Consider the following 13321-nt stretch of genomic DNA (forward strand, 5'->3'; position numbering starts at 1 on the left):
CCGGCTGGGCACGGCGGAGTCCGAGCCGTTGACCGTTCCCGTCCACTACCCGACCGAGAGGCTGAGTCTGACGGTGTCGACCCCCGAAGGTCCAATCACGGAAGGGGACAATGTGACTCTGAAGTGCCTCGCGGACGGTAACCCTCCTCCCAGCGGCTACAACTTCCACCTCAAGAAACGGACGGTTGTGGTGGAAAACTCCGACAGTTACACCTTGACGGCCGTCACGCGAGACAGCACCGGCGAGTACAAGTGTTCGCTGGTCGACGACGAGACAATGGAGACTTCACTCAGCATCACTGTGAGCTACCTGGGTGGTCCTCCGGGTGGGACCGGCCAGGCGACGCTGGCGACCACCTGTGTGCTGACGGTGCTGCTGGTCCTGGCGGCGGTGGCCGGTACCGTGGCCTGGATCTACCAGAGCAGACGGAGAGGATCCTGGACACCGCCCCCCTGTCCAGACGGACCCTAATATTATCCTTCCGAGATCCCGACAGCCCCCCCAGCTCAGACAGCAATAACCCCAATGTACAGCTGGAGAGTTATGTGGTTTCAAAGGACTTCTTTGGCTGGACAGCTGCTCACCCATCGCCTGGCGGGGTGGGGCGCTGATGGCCAACAGTATAGCCTGATTGTCAGACTCCAAAGAAAGTGGAGTGGGCGGGGTCAATGGGCAGGAAACCAGGTTAAATAGATTTACTGTCATTCCATTCTTAAAAAAAAAAAAAAAAAAAAAAAATCCAAAAAGATATAATGAAAATCACACCCGTGTGAAGTGAGGGGCGCTAGTGCTACATCATCTCATAACGGCCAATCACAATCACTTTTGTCTTACACGGAGAGCTGGGCATAAGAGGGGCTAGCACCCCTCAAAAAGGGGAAAAAAAATCACACCTGTGTGAAATGAGGGGCGCTCTTGTCTTCGTACATCATCAAGTCCCTCCCCAACCCATCCTTGTCCAATAGGCACGATGGCAGTGGAGAAAGCTTGACCTGCCTAGCAACCGTTGCTAAACAATTTGGATTGGCATTGGACAATCACTTTTTGGGGGTGGGATTTAGTGAAGGGCTAATAATGTTAGCGGAGGCGGTCCCTTATTGGCCAAGCGCTCCCACCAACATGTGATTGGTTTAGCTGATTTACTCGTTTACATATGACGTAAGTTTTCCCTTCAGCGTCAATGGCGTTTAATGTTTAGTTTAATTTTCGTCATATTTAGCGGAATTCTGACGTCATTTCTCCGTTCATTGTCAATGGCAAATCTTGAGACGTGTGGCGGACAAAAAGCGGCTAACGTAAGAATTAGCCCCTTAAATATCCGTTTCAGTTCGTACGACGTGTGAGACCGTCATAAGGATCCAGAAATATTAGTGCCTACGACGTGTGAGGACGTCCTAGCGACGTCCCAGCAACGCGGGGCGAGATAAGAATATTCCGAATTTTTCCTATTTTCTTTTTTGGCATTTCACTTTTCGCTTTCCGTAACGCTCTGTGCAATAATTAGCTTGTCATTGACTCCCATGTTAGCGCGGCGGAAAGAATGACTCGTATCTCCTAATCCAGGGCGCTCTCCGCGGTGATGAATGGATCGATATGCTGGCGCTTCATTTCTGCTCCTCATCCGTCTCTCCCGCAAAATGTGAACGCTTTTTGGAGCGTAATTTTTTTTAATGAAGATCGGGTATGTGAGGTCACTTTGTAAAGTCAACTTTTTTTAGGAAAGTGTTTCCGGTTCATGGCTTTCAGAGCAAGAGCGATCAGACAACTCTGGCACCCCGGAGCTTCTATTTTGATGCACTTGCGGCACTAAATGTGTTTAGCCCCTTAAAGATTACATCATAATATAGAATAAAGAAGAACAAAGTATACGTGGACAGTGGGTGGGGCCTTTACAATGCCCATATATGGAGAGCACCTTAAACCAGTGGTTCCTTAAAGTGGGGTCCGGGGGACCCCTATATGGGTGCTACTTGAGGGAGTTCCAGCCTCCAGGGGGTCCCCAGCTGAAGGATAGTTTGGAACTAACCTCGCATCACCAGGCTTTCCACCGCGTCGGAGGAAAGCCTGGTCTCTGTTTCAAAAGTCCCTATGGTCCGGGCTGGGGCCGGATGATGTGGTTACGCCATGGTGTAGTATTGTTTTGTAGTCATCAGGATGATGTGGTTACGTCATGCTGTAGTATTGTTTTGTAGTCATCAGGATGATGTGGTTACGTCATGCTGTAGTATTGTTTTGTAGTCATCAGGATGATGTGGTTACGTCATGTTGCAGTATTGTTTTGTAGTCATCAGGATGATGTGGTTACGTCATGCTGTAGTATTGTTTTGTAGTCATCAGGATGATGTGGTTACGTCATGTTGTAGTATTGTTTTGTAGTCATCAGGATGATGTGGTTACGTCATGTTGTAGTATTGTTTTGTAGTCATCAGGATGATGTGGTTACGTCATGTTGTAGTATTGTTTTGTAGTCATCAGGATGATGTGGTTACGTCATGTTGTAGTATTGTTTTGTAGTCATCAGGATGATGTGGTTACGTCATGTTGTAGAATTGTTTTGTAGTCATCAGGATGATGTGGTTACGTCATGTTGTAGAATTGTTTTGTAGTCATCAGGATGATGTGGTTACGTCATGTTGTAGAATTGTTTTGTAGTCATCAGGATGATGTGGTTACGTCATGTTGTAGAATTGTTTTGTAGTCATCAGGATGATGTGGTTACGCCATGTTGTAGAATTGTTTTGTAGTCATCAGGATGATGTGGTTACGTCATGTTGTAGAATTGTTTTGTAGTCATCAGGATGATGTGGTTACGTCATGTTGTAGTATTGTTTTGTAGTCATCAGGATGATGTGGTTACGTCATGTTGTAGTATTGTTTTGTAGTCATCAGGATGATGTGGTTACGTCATGTTGTAGAATTGTTTTGTAGTCATCAGGATGATGTGGTTACGTCATGTTGTAGTCATAGGCGGCGGGTGCGTAAGGCTAGGGAAGGCTTGGCCTTCCCAAAAATTATGCTGGGTATTATTTTAAATATATATAATATATGTGCGCAGCATTATAGAAGGCTATTGTGTGTGTGTGTGTGTTGTCGCTGCCCGATCGGATATAGCTATATACGATACAGCAACTGGCCTAATCAGCATATGATTGACTACTATTGGTATGTCTGTAAACCTCGTCCTTCCAGTCGCTTTGTAGCAAAGAGTAGCGCGCGCTGGTTTGTTTTGGGAAACAGCAAGAGTGAGTGGCTGTCAGAACTCAGCACCACCAGTCAATGTCCGCACGGTTCACAGTTCACACCACTGCAGCAACACTGACACGTTCAGCGGAGTGACTGCTGTCTCTGTGCCGTCTTTCAAGAGCCATGAGCCGCGACTCTCGGAGGGGCAGCAACACCGCCGGGTAATCTACACTGACTGACTGACTGACTCGAGACTTGAGAAAAAGACGTCCAAAAGTCGTTGTCTGTGTATAGGCTAATTCATTGGTAAAAGTATGTTAAATAACTCATTTTTAGACCATCTGGGAAATAAATAAATAAATAAATCTGCGGCGGCGAGAGTCCCCCCCCCCCCCCAACGCAATTCTATAGCCTACCCAAAGGTAAAACGCACCCGCCACCTATGGTTGTAGTATTGTTTTGTAGTCATCAGGATGATGTGGTTACGTCATGTTGTAGAATTGTTTTGTAGTCATCAGGATGATGTGGTTACGTCATGTTGTAGTATTGTTTTGTAGTCATCAGGATGATGTGGTTACGTCATGTTGTAGTATTGTTTTGTAGTCATCAGGATGATGTGGTTACGTCATGTTGTAGTATTGTTTTGTAGTCGCCAGACAGGATGAACAGGCGGCGGCAACTTCCTTTCCCCTCTCAATAAAAGCTCTCGTAAGAGAGAGCTTTTATTGAGAGGGAAAAGGAAGTTGTCGCCGCCTGTTCTTCCTGTTTGTTGTAGGCAAACCATTGCCTACAACATGACGTAAGCATATCATCCGGCTCCAGCCCGGATCATAAACCGAAATGAAATGGTGCCCGGGCTAGTTTGGAACCAAATGGACCCAGAGAGTGTACAAATTGTACACTTGTACACTCTCAGGGTTAAATAAACATTGGTTTTACAATATCAATTGTGGTCCCAGAGATAGAAATGCCATTCAATGGGAATCCGTAGACTAATGCATGTCAAACTGAGGGGTCCTTGAAATTAAACGGGTTGAGAATCACTGCTATAGAGCTGTATACATCTTCTCTTATGGGGGGGGGGGGTCCCTGGCATGTCTTTTCAAATGGGGGTCTGTGGGATAATTAGTGTCAATTTGGGGGTCAGTTTGGGAACCACTGCCTTAAACTATATATATGTCAAGGCCTGAAATGTTAGTATAATTACATACAATATAGTAAAAATCACACCGGTGTAAACTGAGTGGTGCAACTCCCCTCTCCCTCTCTCCCTCTCTCCCTCTCATTAGCAGGCAACAGTGCAGCACTATGTCTGTCTCTCTCTCTGTTTCTGGCACAACAGCGCCACTTTTTTCCCCTACTGGTACTCATAGTAACATAGTCACAGTCACATATAGGTTAAGACGGACATTCATTGCTGTTCCTTGGAGTGGTTGCACCATTTAGGGATAAGGGTGGCGCAAGATGGAGCCCTATATGGGCTCCATTTTCGTCACCGCTATGGCTGGTCTAGAGAAAGAATTAGAAGAAAGAAAATGAATACATAATATGCAGTATACGTGAACGGTTCAATAGGACAGCTATGGTTGTCTAGAAATAATTAGGAGAAAGACAATTAATACTGTACATAATATACAGTATATACACACACACACAGATGCGTTTCATTTGTCTCTCTACTTCCACACAAAGGAATCCAGACGGTTTAATAGTGGACGACGTCCAATATCTTCACTGAGAGTAGACAGACGATGTTCAAGGTCAACACAACACAACACAACACAAAAAAATGTCTGTCTATTTTCACACAATGTTCTCCCATTGTGACATGTCCCAGAAATAGGACCGCTGGGGTCCATGTGGTTATAACACTCTGTACTCCACTGTGCAGTGTTAATGACGCAAATAATTTCCCCGCTGACAGACCACAGGCCCCGTATGTCTGTCTGGGATCATCTCACACGTTTGGATGCTTCATAATTGCATCCATAATGTCGTTATTTTCATGCTGAAAACATATGAGCGGGTGATCTGGATCTCATTATTTAATTATCTTCTTACAGTGCATTCATTTTGGTATTTTTGGTTTTTCACACTTTTGTTTTGCTATTCAGAGCTGCAGTAAAAACTAAAAAAAAAAGTTGTATTGTACGACTATAAAAAATAATGATATATAAGCACCCTTTAAAGTGACATGCCTGATTTAGTTTGACGTGATTTCATTCACCGGAGGCCTTTCCGGCGGCCTGGCGGAGATAATCAGTACAAGTGAAATCTGGGTATAAATCAAATGCAACTCTAAAAGGGCCTCTCGAACCAAAGTGAGTTGTATAATTGCCGCTCTGACACATTACATGTGTTATAAGTGTGTTTCTCTTTCGACACGAGCAACCCAGTTGGCCTAGGACAACACAACTGACAATTAAAACTCCTTGAACGCCAGTTACCAAAGGGTGTTATGCTAGTTCGCTTATTTCCATCGAAAGAAGTATTAAAGTGTGCCGCTTGGGATATTATTTACATTATGAAGAGTGGATATATACAAAGAAATTATAATTTTGAGCGATGGAAATGAGCAAATTAGCACAACACCCCATAGCCTTATTCAATTCCCATTCAATGCAATTCGTTTAGGGCTTATGGTAGGGGAAATAGCCAATAAGGAGCTTTTGCACAAAATAACACCTGAACCTCTTTGGTGGGGACGTAACAACTATACAAAGAAAGGTAAGAAAGCCTTTTAGTATGGAATTCTCCTAATGCAGAGATGAATAAACCAAATATGCCGACATGAAAAACTACATTTAATGAGCATGGAGCAGGGAACTCCACATCATAAAGAAAGGGATCCTAAAGCACTGTGAACATATAGGCTACTGATTTATCTCAGTCTCATTATTTTTATTTGGATATATTTGATTTGATTGATTGAAGAATTGATTAGAAGTTTGCATAGGAAAAAGTTGTACACGGTCAAGAGAACCACTGCACTAGACCGTTTTGGAAAGGCCCATTTTGTTTTATTCCTCCACAACCTGGTAAAGAGCATAAAGACATATCTTGTGTATATGTCCTTATTAGGATTATAAAGATTTGTTAAGTGGTAAATTATGTGGCCATGCGACAGGCGATGTTATGGAGTAACGCAAAAGTGATGTAACGAGTAATGCAACTAGTTACTTTCTCCAGGGAGTAATAAAGTAATGTAAGGCATTGCTTTTTTCAAAAGTAATGTGATATGTAGTGTATTACTTTTATGAGTAACGGACCCCAACTCTGCATAGCAGTCCTGTTGAACAGTGTGTGTGTACTGTGTGTATATACTGTATATTATATTAATTGTCTTTCTTCTAATTCTTCCTCTAGACAACCACAGCTGTCCTGTTGAACAGTGTGTGTGTACTGTATATTATGTATTCATTTCATTTATTCTAATTATTCCTCTAGACAACCACAGCTGTCCTGTTGAACAGTGTGTGTGTGTACTGTATATTATGTATTCATTTCATTTCTTCTAATTCTTCCTCTAGACAACCACAGCTGTCCTGTTGAACAGTTCAAGTGTGTGTGTGTACTGTGTGTGTGTGTGTATATACTGTATATTATATTAATTGTCTTTCTTCTAATTCTTCCTCTAGACAACCACAGCTGTCCTGTTGAACAGTTCAAGTGTGTGTGTACTGTGTGTGTGTGTATATACTGTATATTATATTAATTGTCTTTCTTCTAATTCCTCCTCTAGACAACCACAGCTGTCCTGTTGAACAGTGTGTGTGTACTGTGTGTGTGTATATACTGTATATTATATTAATTGTCTTTCTTCTAATTCCTCCTCTAGACAACCACAGCTGTCCTGTTGAACAGTTCAAGTGTGTGTGTGTGTACTGTGTGTGTGTACTGTGTGTGTGTATATACTGTATATTATATTAATTGTCTTTCTTCTAATTCCTCCTCTAGACAACCACAGCTGTCCTGTTGAACAGTGTGTGTGTACTGTGTGTGTGTATATACTGTATATTATGTATTCATTTTATCTCTTCTAATTCCTCCTCTAGACAACCACAGCTGTCCTGTTGAACAGTTCAAGTGTAACAACAATCGCTGCATCCCCAAACGATGGCTCTGCGACGGGACGAATGACTGTGGGAACAACGAGGATGAATCCAACAGGACCTGCTCCGGTGGGTAAACGAATGAATGAATGAATGAATTAATTAATTAACCCATTCTGACCTGAGATCAGATTCATACGAGGTTTCCACTGGACACACACTGGTCTGATTAACCCATTCTGACCTGAGATCAGATTCTAAAAATGTCAGTCGTTCTTCGATTTAAAAAAAAATAGCAGACCTACAAGCTCGTAGCGCGCCACTCGGTGATGTGCTGTTTACCTTTCAGTCAGAAGCTTTTACATGGCGGGGGAGCGTCGCGGTACACAAATTAAATCCGACATTTGGATGGCAGAAGATCCACCAAGGACAGCAGCTCTCCTGGATTACGATTTATGGACATTTGAAAATCCTCCTTTTCAACTGCTTTACACGGATATATTTTCAATCCCATAGCTGGAGCGGTGGGGCGTTGCCATAGTAACCGGACCAATGTTAAAAGCCACCGTGGGACTCGACCATTATATAGGGAAGCTGGAAGTATCCTCACTAAAAACGCCGGGACAACGCTCCACACGTCCCAGACTCTTCTCCCTTCTGGCTCCAAAACTGTGGAATGCACTTCCCATTGCAGTCAGAACTGCAGCATCACTCCCACTCCCACCTTGTCAGACTCCATCATGGCCCGTAGCACTTACCCCACCCCCTTAGATAGCATTTCTGCAGACTTAGATAGCATTTGATACAGACTTATAGCACTATAATTGCATTGTATGTAGTCATAGCACGTCATAGTACATATGTATAGCATAGTAGTATATATGTATAGTTTATATGTATAGCTTCATTATATGGATATTCCACTGTTACTTTCTTAGCTTACGCATGTTTCATGATAAATGCTTTTAATGTGATGTATTCCCATGCTTTTTGTTCTTGCTTTTTGTAAGTTGCTCTGGATTAAGAGCGTCTGCTAAATGCCTAAATTGTAAATTGTAATAGTATATTGGCACTAGGTGTCACATGGACGGACCGCATCAGAAATGTGGACCTCTATGTGGACCTATACCACGGGTCACAGACAAAGTCAGAGAGAGAAGGATGAGGCTGGCAGGGCACTGCGTCAGGCACCCAGAACTTGAGGCAAGTAAATTGGCCCTATATGGGAGCCAACCACAGGGCAAAGCCAGGAGGGGAAAGAAGCGTACCACCTAATGTAGACGTGCTGCGGCTACGACAGCTTGGCTGACAACACTGCAGAGCTCAAGAACCTGATGTTGGATAGGAATTTGTGGAGGCCAGCGATCCAGGAATCCCGAGTTGGATGTTGACAGCAAGAAGAAGAAGAAGATATTGGGGCCTGGGATATGACGTCCCCTAGCGTCGGGGTCCGTAGACCAGACGGTTCTGATTTATTTTTAAGTCGACTCAAGCACGAATCAAGTACTGAAGCGAATCGAGTACTAAAGATCAATGGTTTACAGTAGCCTACATCGATTTTTAAACTTTTTGGTGAGTTATAAAAAATCCCTTTCCTTGCAGATGGATTCTGTTAGATCTGAACACATTGAACAAGAAGCATACGGTGTTGTGAGACCGTCTAGAGTCTAGACCATTCTGACCTGAGATCAGATTCTAAAAAATCTCTTCTACATCCTGACAGTTTTCTGAAAAAAGCTGTTTCCACATCAGTCGTTCTTCGATTTTCCAAAAATAGCAGACCTACAAGCTCGTAGCGCGCCACTCGGTGGCGCGCTATGAGCTTGTAGATCTTCTATTTTTCAACAGCTAAAGCATAGCATAATGCTATAACACCAAAAGGGGTTTCCCCGCCCAGAATGGGCTAGACCTGCCTGTTCTGCTCTGTGTCTCGCGGTTTGCTCCGGAGAGGAGCACGTCTTATCAGATCAATCTCATTGCGTTGAGATCACTGTATAACATCAAAGAAGTTTATAGCGCCTACAAAGAGGGGCGACTTCCCTCCCGGAAACTGAGGGCATGTCAGAATCACAGCGTGGCTCCATTCTACAACCCTCCCGTATAACGTATACTGTAGCTGTGGGGAACCAATGCTGTGCCTCTCGGGGGCCTTTGGAGGTTGGATCAATGAGCATTAGCTGGAGGATGATGAATGCCACCCTGTCGTCGGAGTTGACATGCATATTACACGCCAGCGGAGAGATCACAGGGCGTTGCTGTCAACATGGCGTTGCTGTCCCTGTCTGTCCAGCCCCCGGGGTAAGCAGCAGTATGTTGACTGCAGGGAGATAGCCCGTGAAACTACTACAGATTCCCCCCTTTTGGCATTCGCATCGTTCGCACCCCTTTGTGTGATTGAGCGATAACCAGGGATAGTGCGTGCCCGGGGTGCACGTTATGACATCCCCGCTGATGTGGCGATCATTGGAGGTGTCACGTGTGTGTGTGTGTGTGTGTGTGTGTGTGTGTGTGTGTGTGTGTGTGTGTGTGTGTGTGTGTGTGCACGGTTTTGTAATAATAATCAAATTCTACAAAGTAACTATAGTCACAAATAAGTTTTCAAATAGCTAATATCTGGCTCTGAGATGTCAGTGGAGTACGAGTAAAAATATTGAAACTTGGAAGTACTCGAGTGACAAGTATAAGAATACTTCAACATTGTACTTGGGTAGAGCAGGGGTTCTCAACGCGTGGGTCGCACTCGCGACCCCTCTGGGGGTCGCCAAATTATTTTGGGGGGTTCCCAAATCATATATATATACAAAAAAAAACTTTTTGTTTTGCAACTGAATGTCTGGAAAATGGAAATTAAGAGTTTATTTATATAGCGCCTTTATCCACGGCGCTTTACATAGATTGTGCATTACATTCACCCATTCATTCATACACCGATTGCGGCGGAAGCCATGCAAGGTACCAACCAGCACATCGAGAGCAATTTGGGGTTCAGTGTCTTTGCCCAAGGACACTTCAACATGTAGACAGGAGGCACAGGGATTCAAACCGCCGACCCACGGATCATTGGACGACCTGCTCTACCTCTTGAGCCACAGTCGCCCCACTTGTATACACTTATCCTAATAATTATCTGGTTTCAGTATTTATTTATGGCGTATTGTCTCTATTATTAAGGTTATTGTAGCAGTCAATTTATATTGGGGGGGCGGGGCGGGGGTCCCCGAGAGACACTGCCAAAGCATCTCTTGGGGTCCCCGCCCGGGCCAAAAGCGTTGAGAACCCCCCCTGGGGGTATAGAGTACTTGGAGTAAGTGCACTTTTACATTTTTACGCACCGCTGACCGCTGCCTTATGTGCCTTGCTCTCCAGCCCAGCCCTGCCAGCCCAGCCAGTTCCCGTGTGCCAACGGCCGCTGCATCCCGCACGCCTGGAGCTGTGACCGCGACGACGACTGTGGGGACATGTCTGACGAGACGGCGTCCTGTGGTGAGTCTATTTTTTTTTACGTTTTTTTTTTGTGCGTGTGTGCGTGATAGCTGCACCCTCTGGTGACAGACAGTCATACAGACAGACAGTTCTGCCTATAGGTTACATAGTAATCGCTTACTATATTCGCAATCACTAACTTTCCATCTTCTCCATCTTCACTGACTTCAAACACATCATAAGAGCTTAACCCATTCTGACCTGAGATCAGATTCTAAAAATGTCAGTCGTTCTTCGATTTTTTTCAAAATAGCAGACCTACAAGCTCGTAGCGCGCCACTCGGTGGCGCGCTATGAGCTTGTAGATCTGCTATTTTTCAATAGCTAAAGCATAACATGATGCCAACACCAAAATGGGTTCCCGTTCAGAATGGGTTAATCATAATTGTGCTCTTATCATCCAGTGTGTTGAGCCTCAAACTGTACCAACATGTGAACACTTCACCTTGCCAGCCTGCCTCCAATACTCTCACTGTACCACAATGACACTTCCATGACAATGTGCACAGAACACACTCCACATATCTACTCTATCGAAATATAAGCCTGCATGTGCAGTCGTGCACTGAAGGGATTGGACATGCTATGTTCATTGTTGTGTCCGTTATCAAACAACAAACGGTGAAGCGGTTAACCATGAACCATTGTGTCCATTTCTGTTGTGAGGGTCTTAATGCTTTCCCCAACTTCAAGTAATTTGACTTTTTATGGCTCGCTGCCTAATCCCCTTGAATACCCCTACAGTCCACACTGCATGAGAGCTGCAAATTATTCCCCTTTATCCCATTTTGACCTGAGATCAGATTCTAAAAAATGTCTTCTACATCCTGAGAGTTTTCTGAAAAAAGCTATGTTTCTATGTCAGTCATTCTTCGATTTTTCAAAAATAGCAGACCTACAAGCTTGTAGCGTGCCACTCGGTGGTCGCTAATTAATCTATCTACAAGCTCAGCAATTTCATTGAGTGTTCGCTAAAAATCACAACACATTTAATGGGACTTGACAATCAATGTTTAAAGATATATAACACCGTAATATAAAAATGAATTCCTATCAGTGAAATTACTACCATGTCTGTCCCTCCCGATAAAAAATCTCTACAATTTCAGTATAGTTGAAGCACGGATTTTCGGCCAAACCCACAACAGCACGCACAACTTATATTTAGATACAAGTTTACTTTGCGTGCAAACATTTCCTCACGTGAGAGAGAGAGAGCCCTCGCGTTACGAGCGGAATTATTGATGCTGTGTTCTTTGGAACCGGGATGTGTAATATAACTACAGGCCTTGGAAAGCCGTGCCAAACAACTTGTGCAGTTCAACATAGTTCAACACTGTTCTGAAAGCCTTCGCCTCGGAGGTATTATACAATCCATCAGCCTCGCTGGGTAGTCCGTCCTGGAATACACTGGGAGCGCGTGTGTGTGTGTGACGTGTGTGTTGGGGGGGACGTCTAAGAACAAGCGCACGGTGCTTCATGGCAACATTCCTCAGTTTCTTAACGCATGCTGACCTGAGATCAGATTCTAAAAAAAATGTCTTCTACATCCTGACAGTTTTCTGAAAAAGCTATGTTTCTATGTCAGTCGTTCTTCGATTTAAAAAATAAATAAATAGCAGACCTACAAGCTCGTAGCGCGCCACTCGGTGGCGCGCTACGAGCTTGTATAGGTCTGATATTTTCCAATAGCTAAAGCATGACATAATGCTTAAAACACCAACAGGGGTTCCTCCCACCCCAAAATGGCTTAATGTAAGGACAGTTAAGGTTAAGGAGTTGCCGCGGCTGTTTAAAATAAACAAATAAAATGTAGGCAGAGAAGGCTGAATTATCGGCATACATTTTAACAGTGTGCGGGTATGAAAAGTCTTAAAAGTCCCCCCCGTCTTCCCCTTTGAATCGCTATTTGTATTCCATCAGGCACATTGCTCTGTGTGTGTGTGTGTGTGTGTGTGTGTGTGCGTGCGTGTGTGCGTGCCAATTGCTGCGCGGTGCGGTTTCGTCGTCTTCCTCTCCCTTTGTGTTGTCCTAAAGCCTGCTCCGGTACTCCGTCACAAAACCAGCCGGGATGTAAGCAGTAATTAAAGTTCATGCTCGGCTTCATTCAATCATAATCAAGCTGTGCTGCGGCAAAGAAAAAACATATTCTTCTCCTTCTTCTCCCATACTCTGTTGTCTGCTGTGATTCCTCACTCACTTTATTTATTTACTCCATAGGAGTTGTTTACCCTGGATGATCACTTGGCAGCCACTGTGTTGCCTGATTTCTATTATTAAGGTTATTGTTTATGTTTATGTTTATTAAAGGATCCCCATTAGAGACACATGAAAGAGCCTCTAGTCTTCCTGGGGTCCTAAATAACACAACTACAATACAGATGTACAAGTAAAAATTCACATTAAAACAGGAAAAAACTAAATTAAAAATACAAAAACAAATTCACATGATAAAAACTATTAATAAACTCAAATACTCAAATCAGTTATATACTTGACAAATTGGCAAGGTATCGTTTGACATTTCTTTTGAAAGTAGTTTTGTTATTTATTGTCGATAAGATGTTTTTGGGCAGAGCATTCCAGAGAATTATTGCCCAGT

At 43.8% G+C, this 13321-nt stretch overlaps 1 protein-coding gene across 1 annotated transcript in view; it reads left to right on the plus strand.

The window, feature by feature from the left end:
* Positions 1–13321, plus strand: part of LOC310867033 (low-density lipoprotein receptor-related protein 1B-like) — a gene marked incomplete at its 5' end in the record, with an annotated part of 569593 nt that overhangs the window by 199867 nt on the left and 356405 nt on the right. Inside the window, 2 exon segments of the mRNA XM_083776826.1 lie at positions 7240–7365; positions 10603–10719. Coding sequence (XP_083632952.1) covers positions 7240–7365; positions 10603–10719 — 243 coding nt within the window.

Source organism: Protomyctophum parallelum (genome assembly GCF_964188405.1).
Source record: "Protomyctophum parallelum genome assembly, chromosome: 11".
NCBI lineage: Eukaryota > Metazoa > Chordata > Actinopteri > Myctophiformes > Myctophidae > Protomyctophum > Protomyctophum parallelum.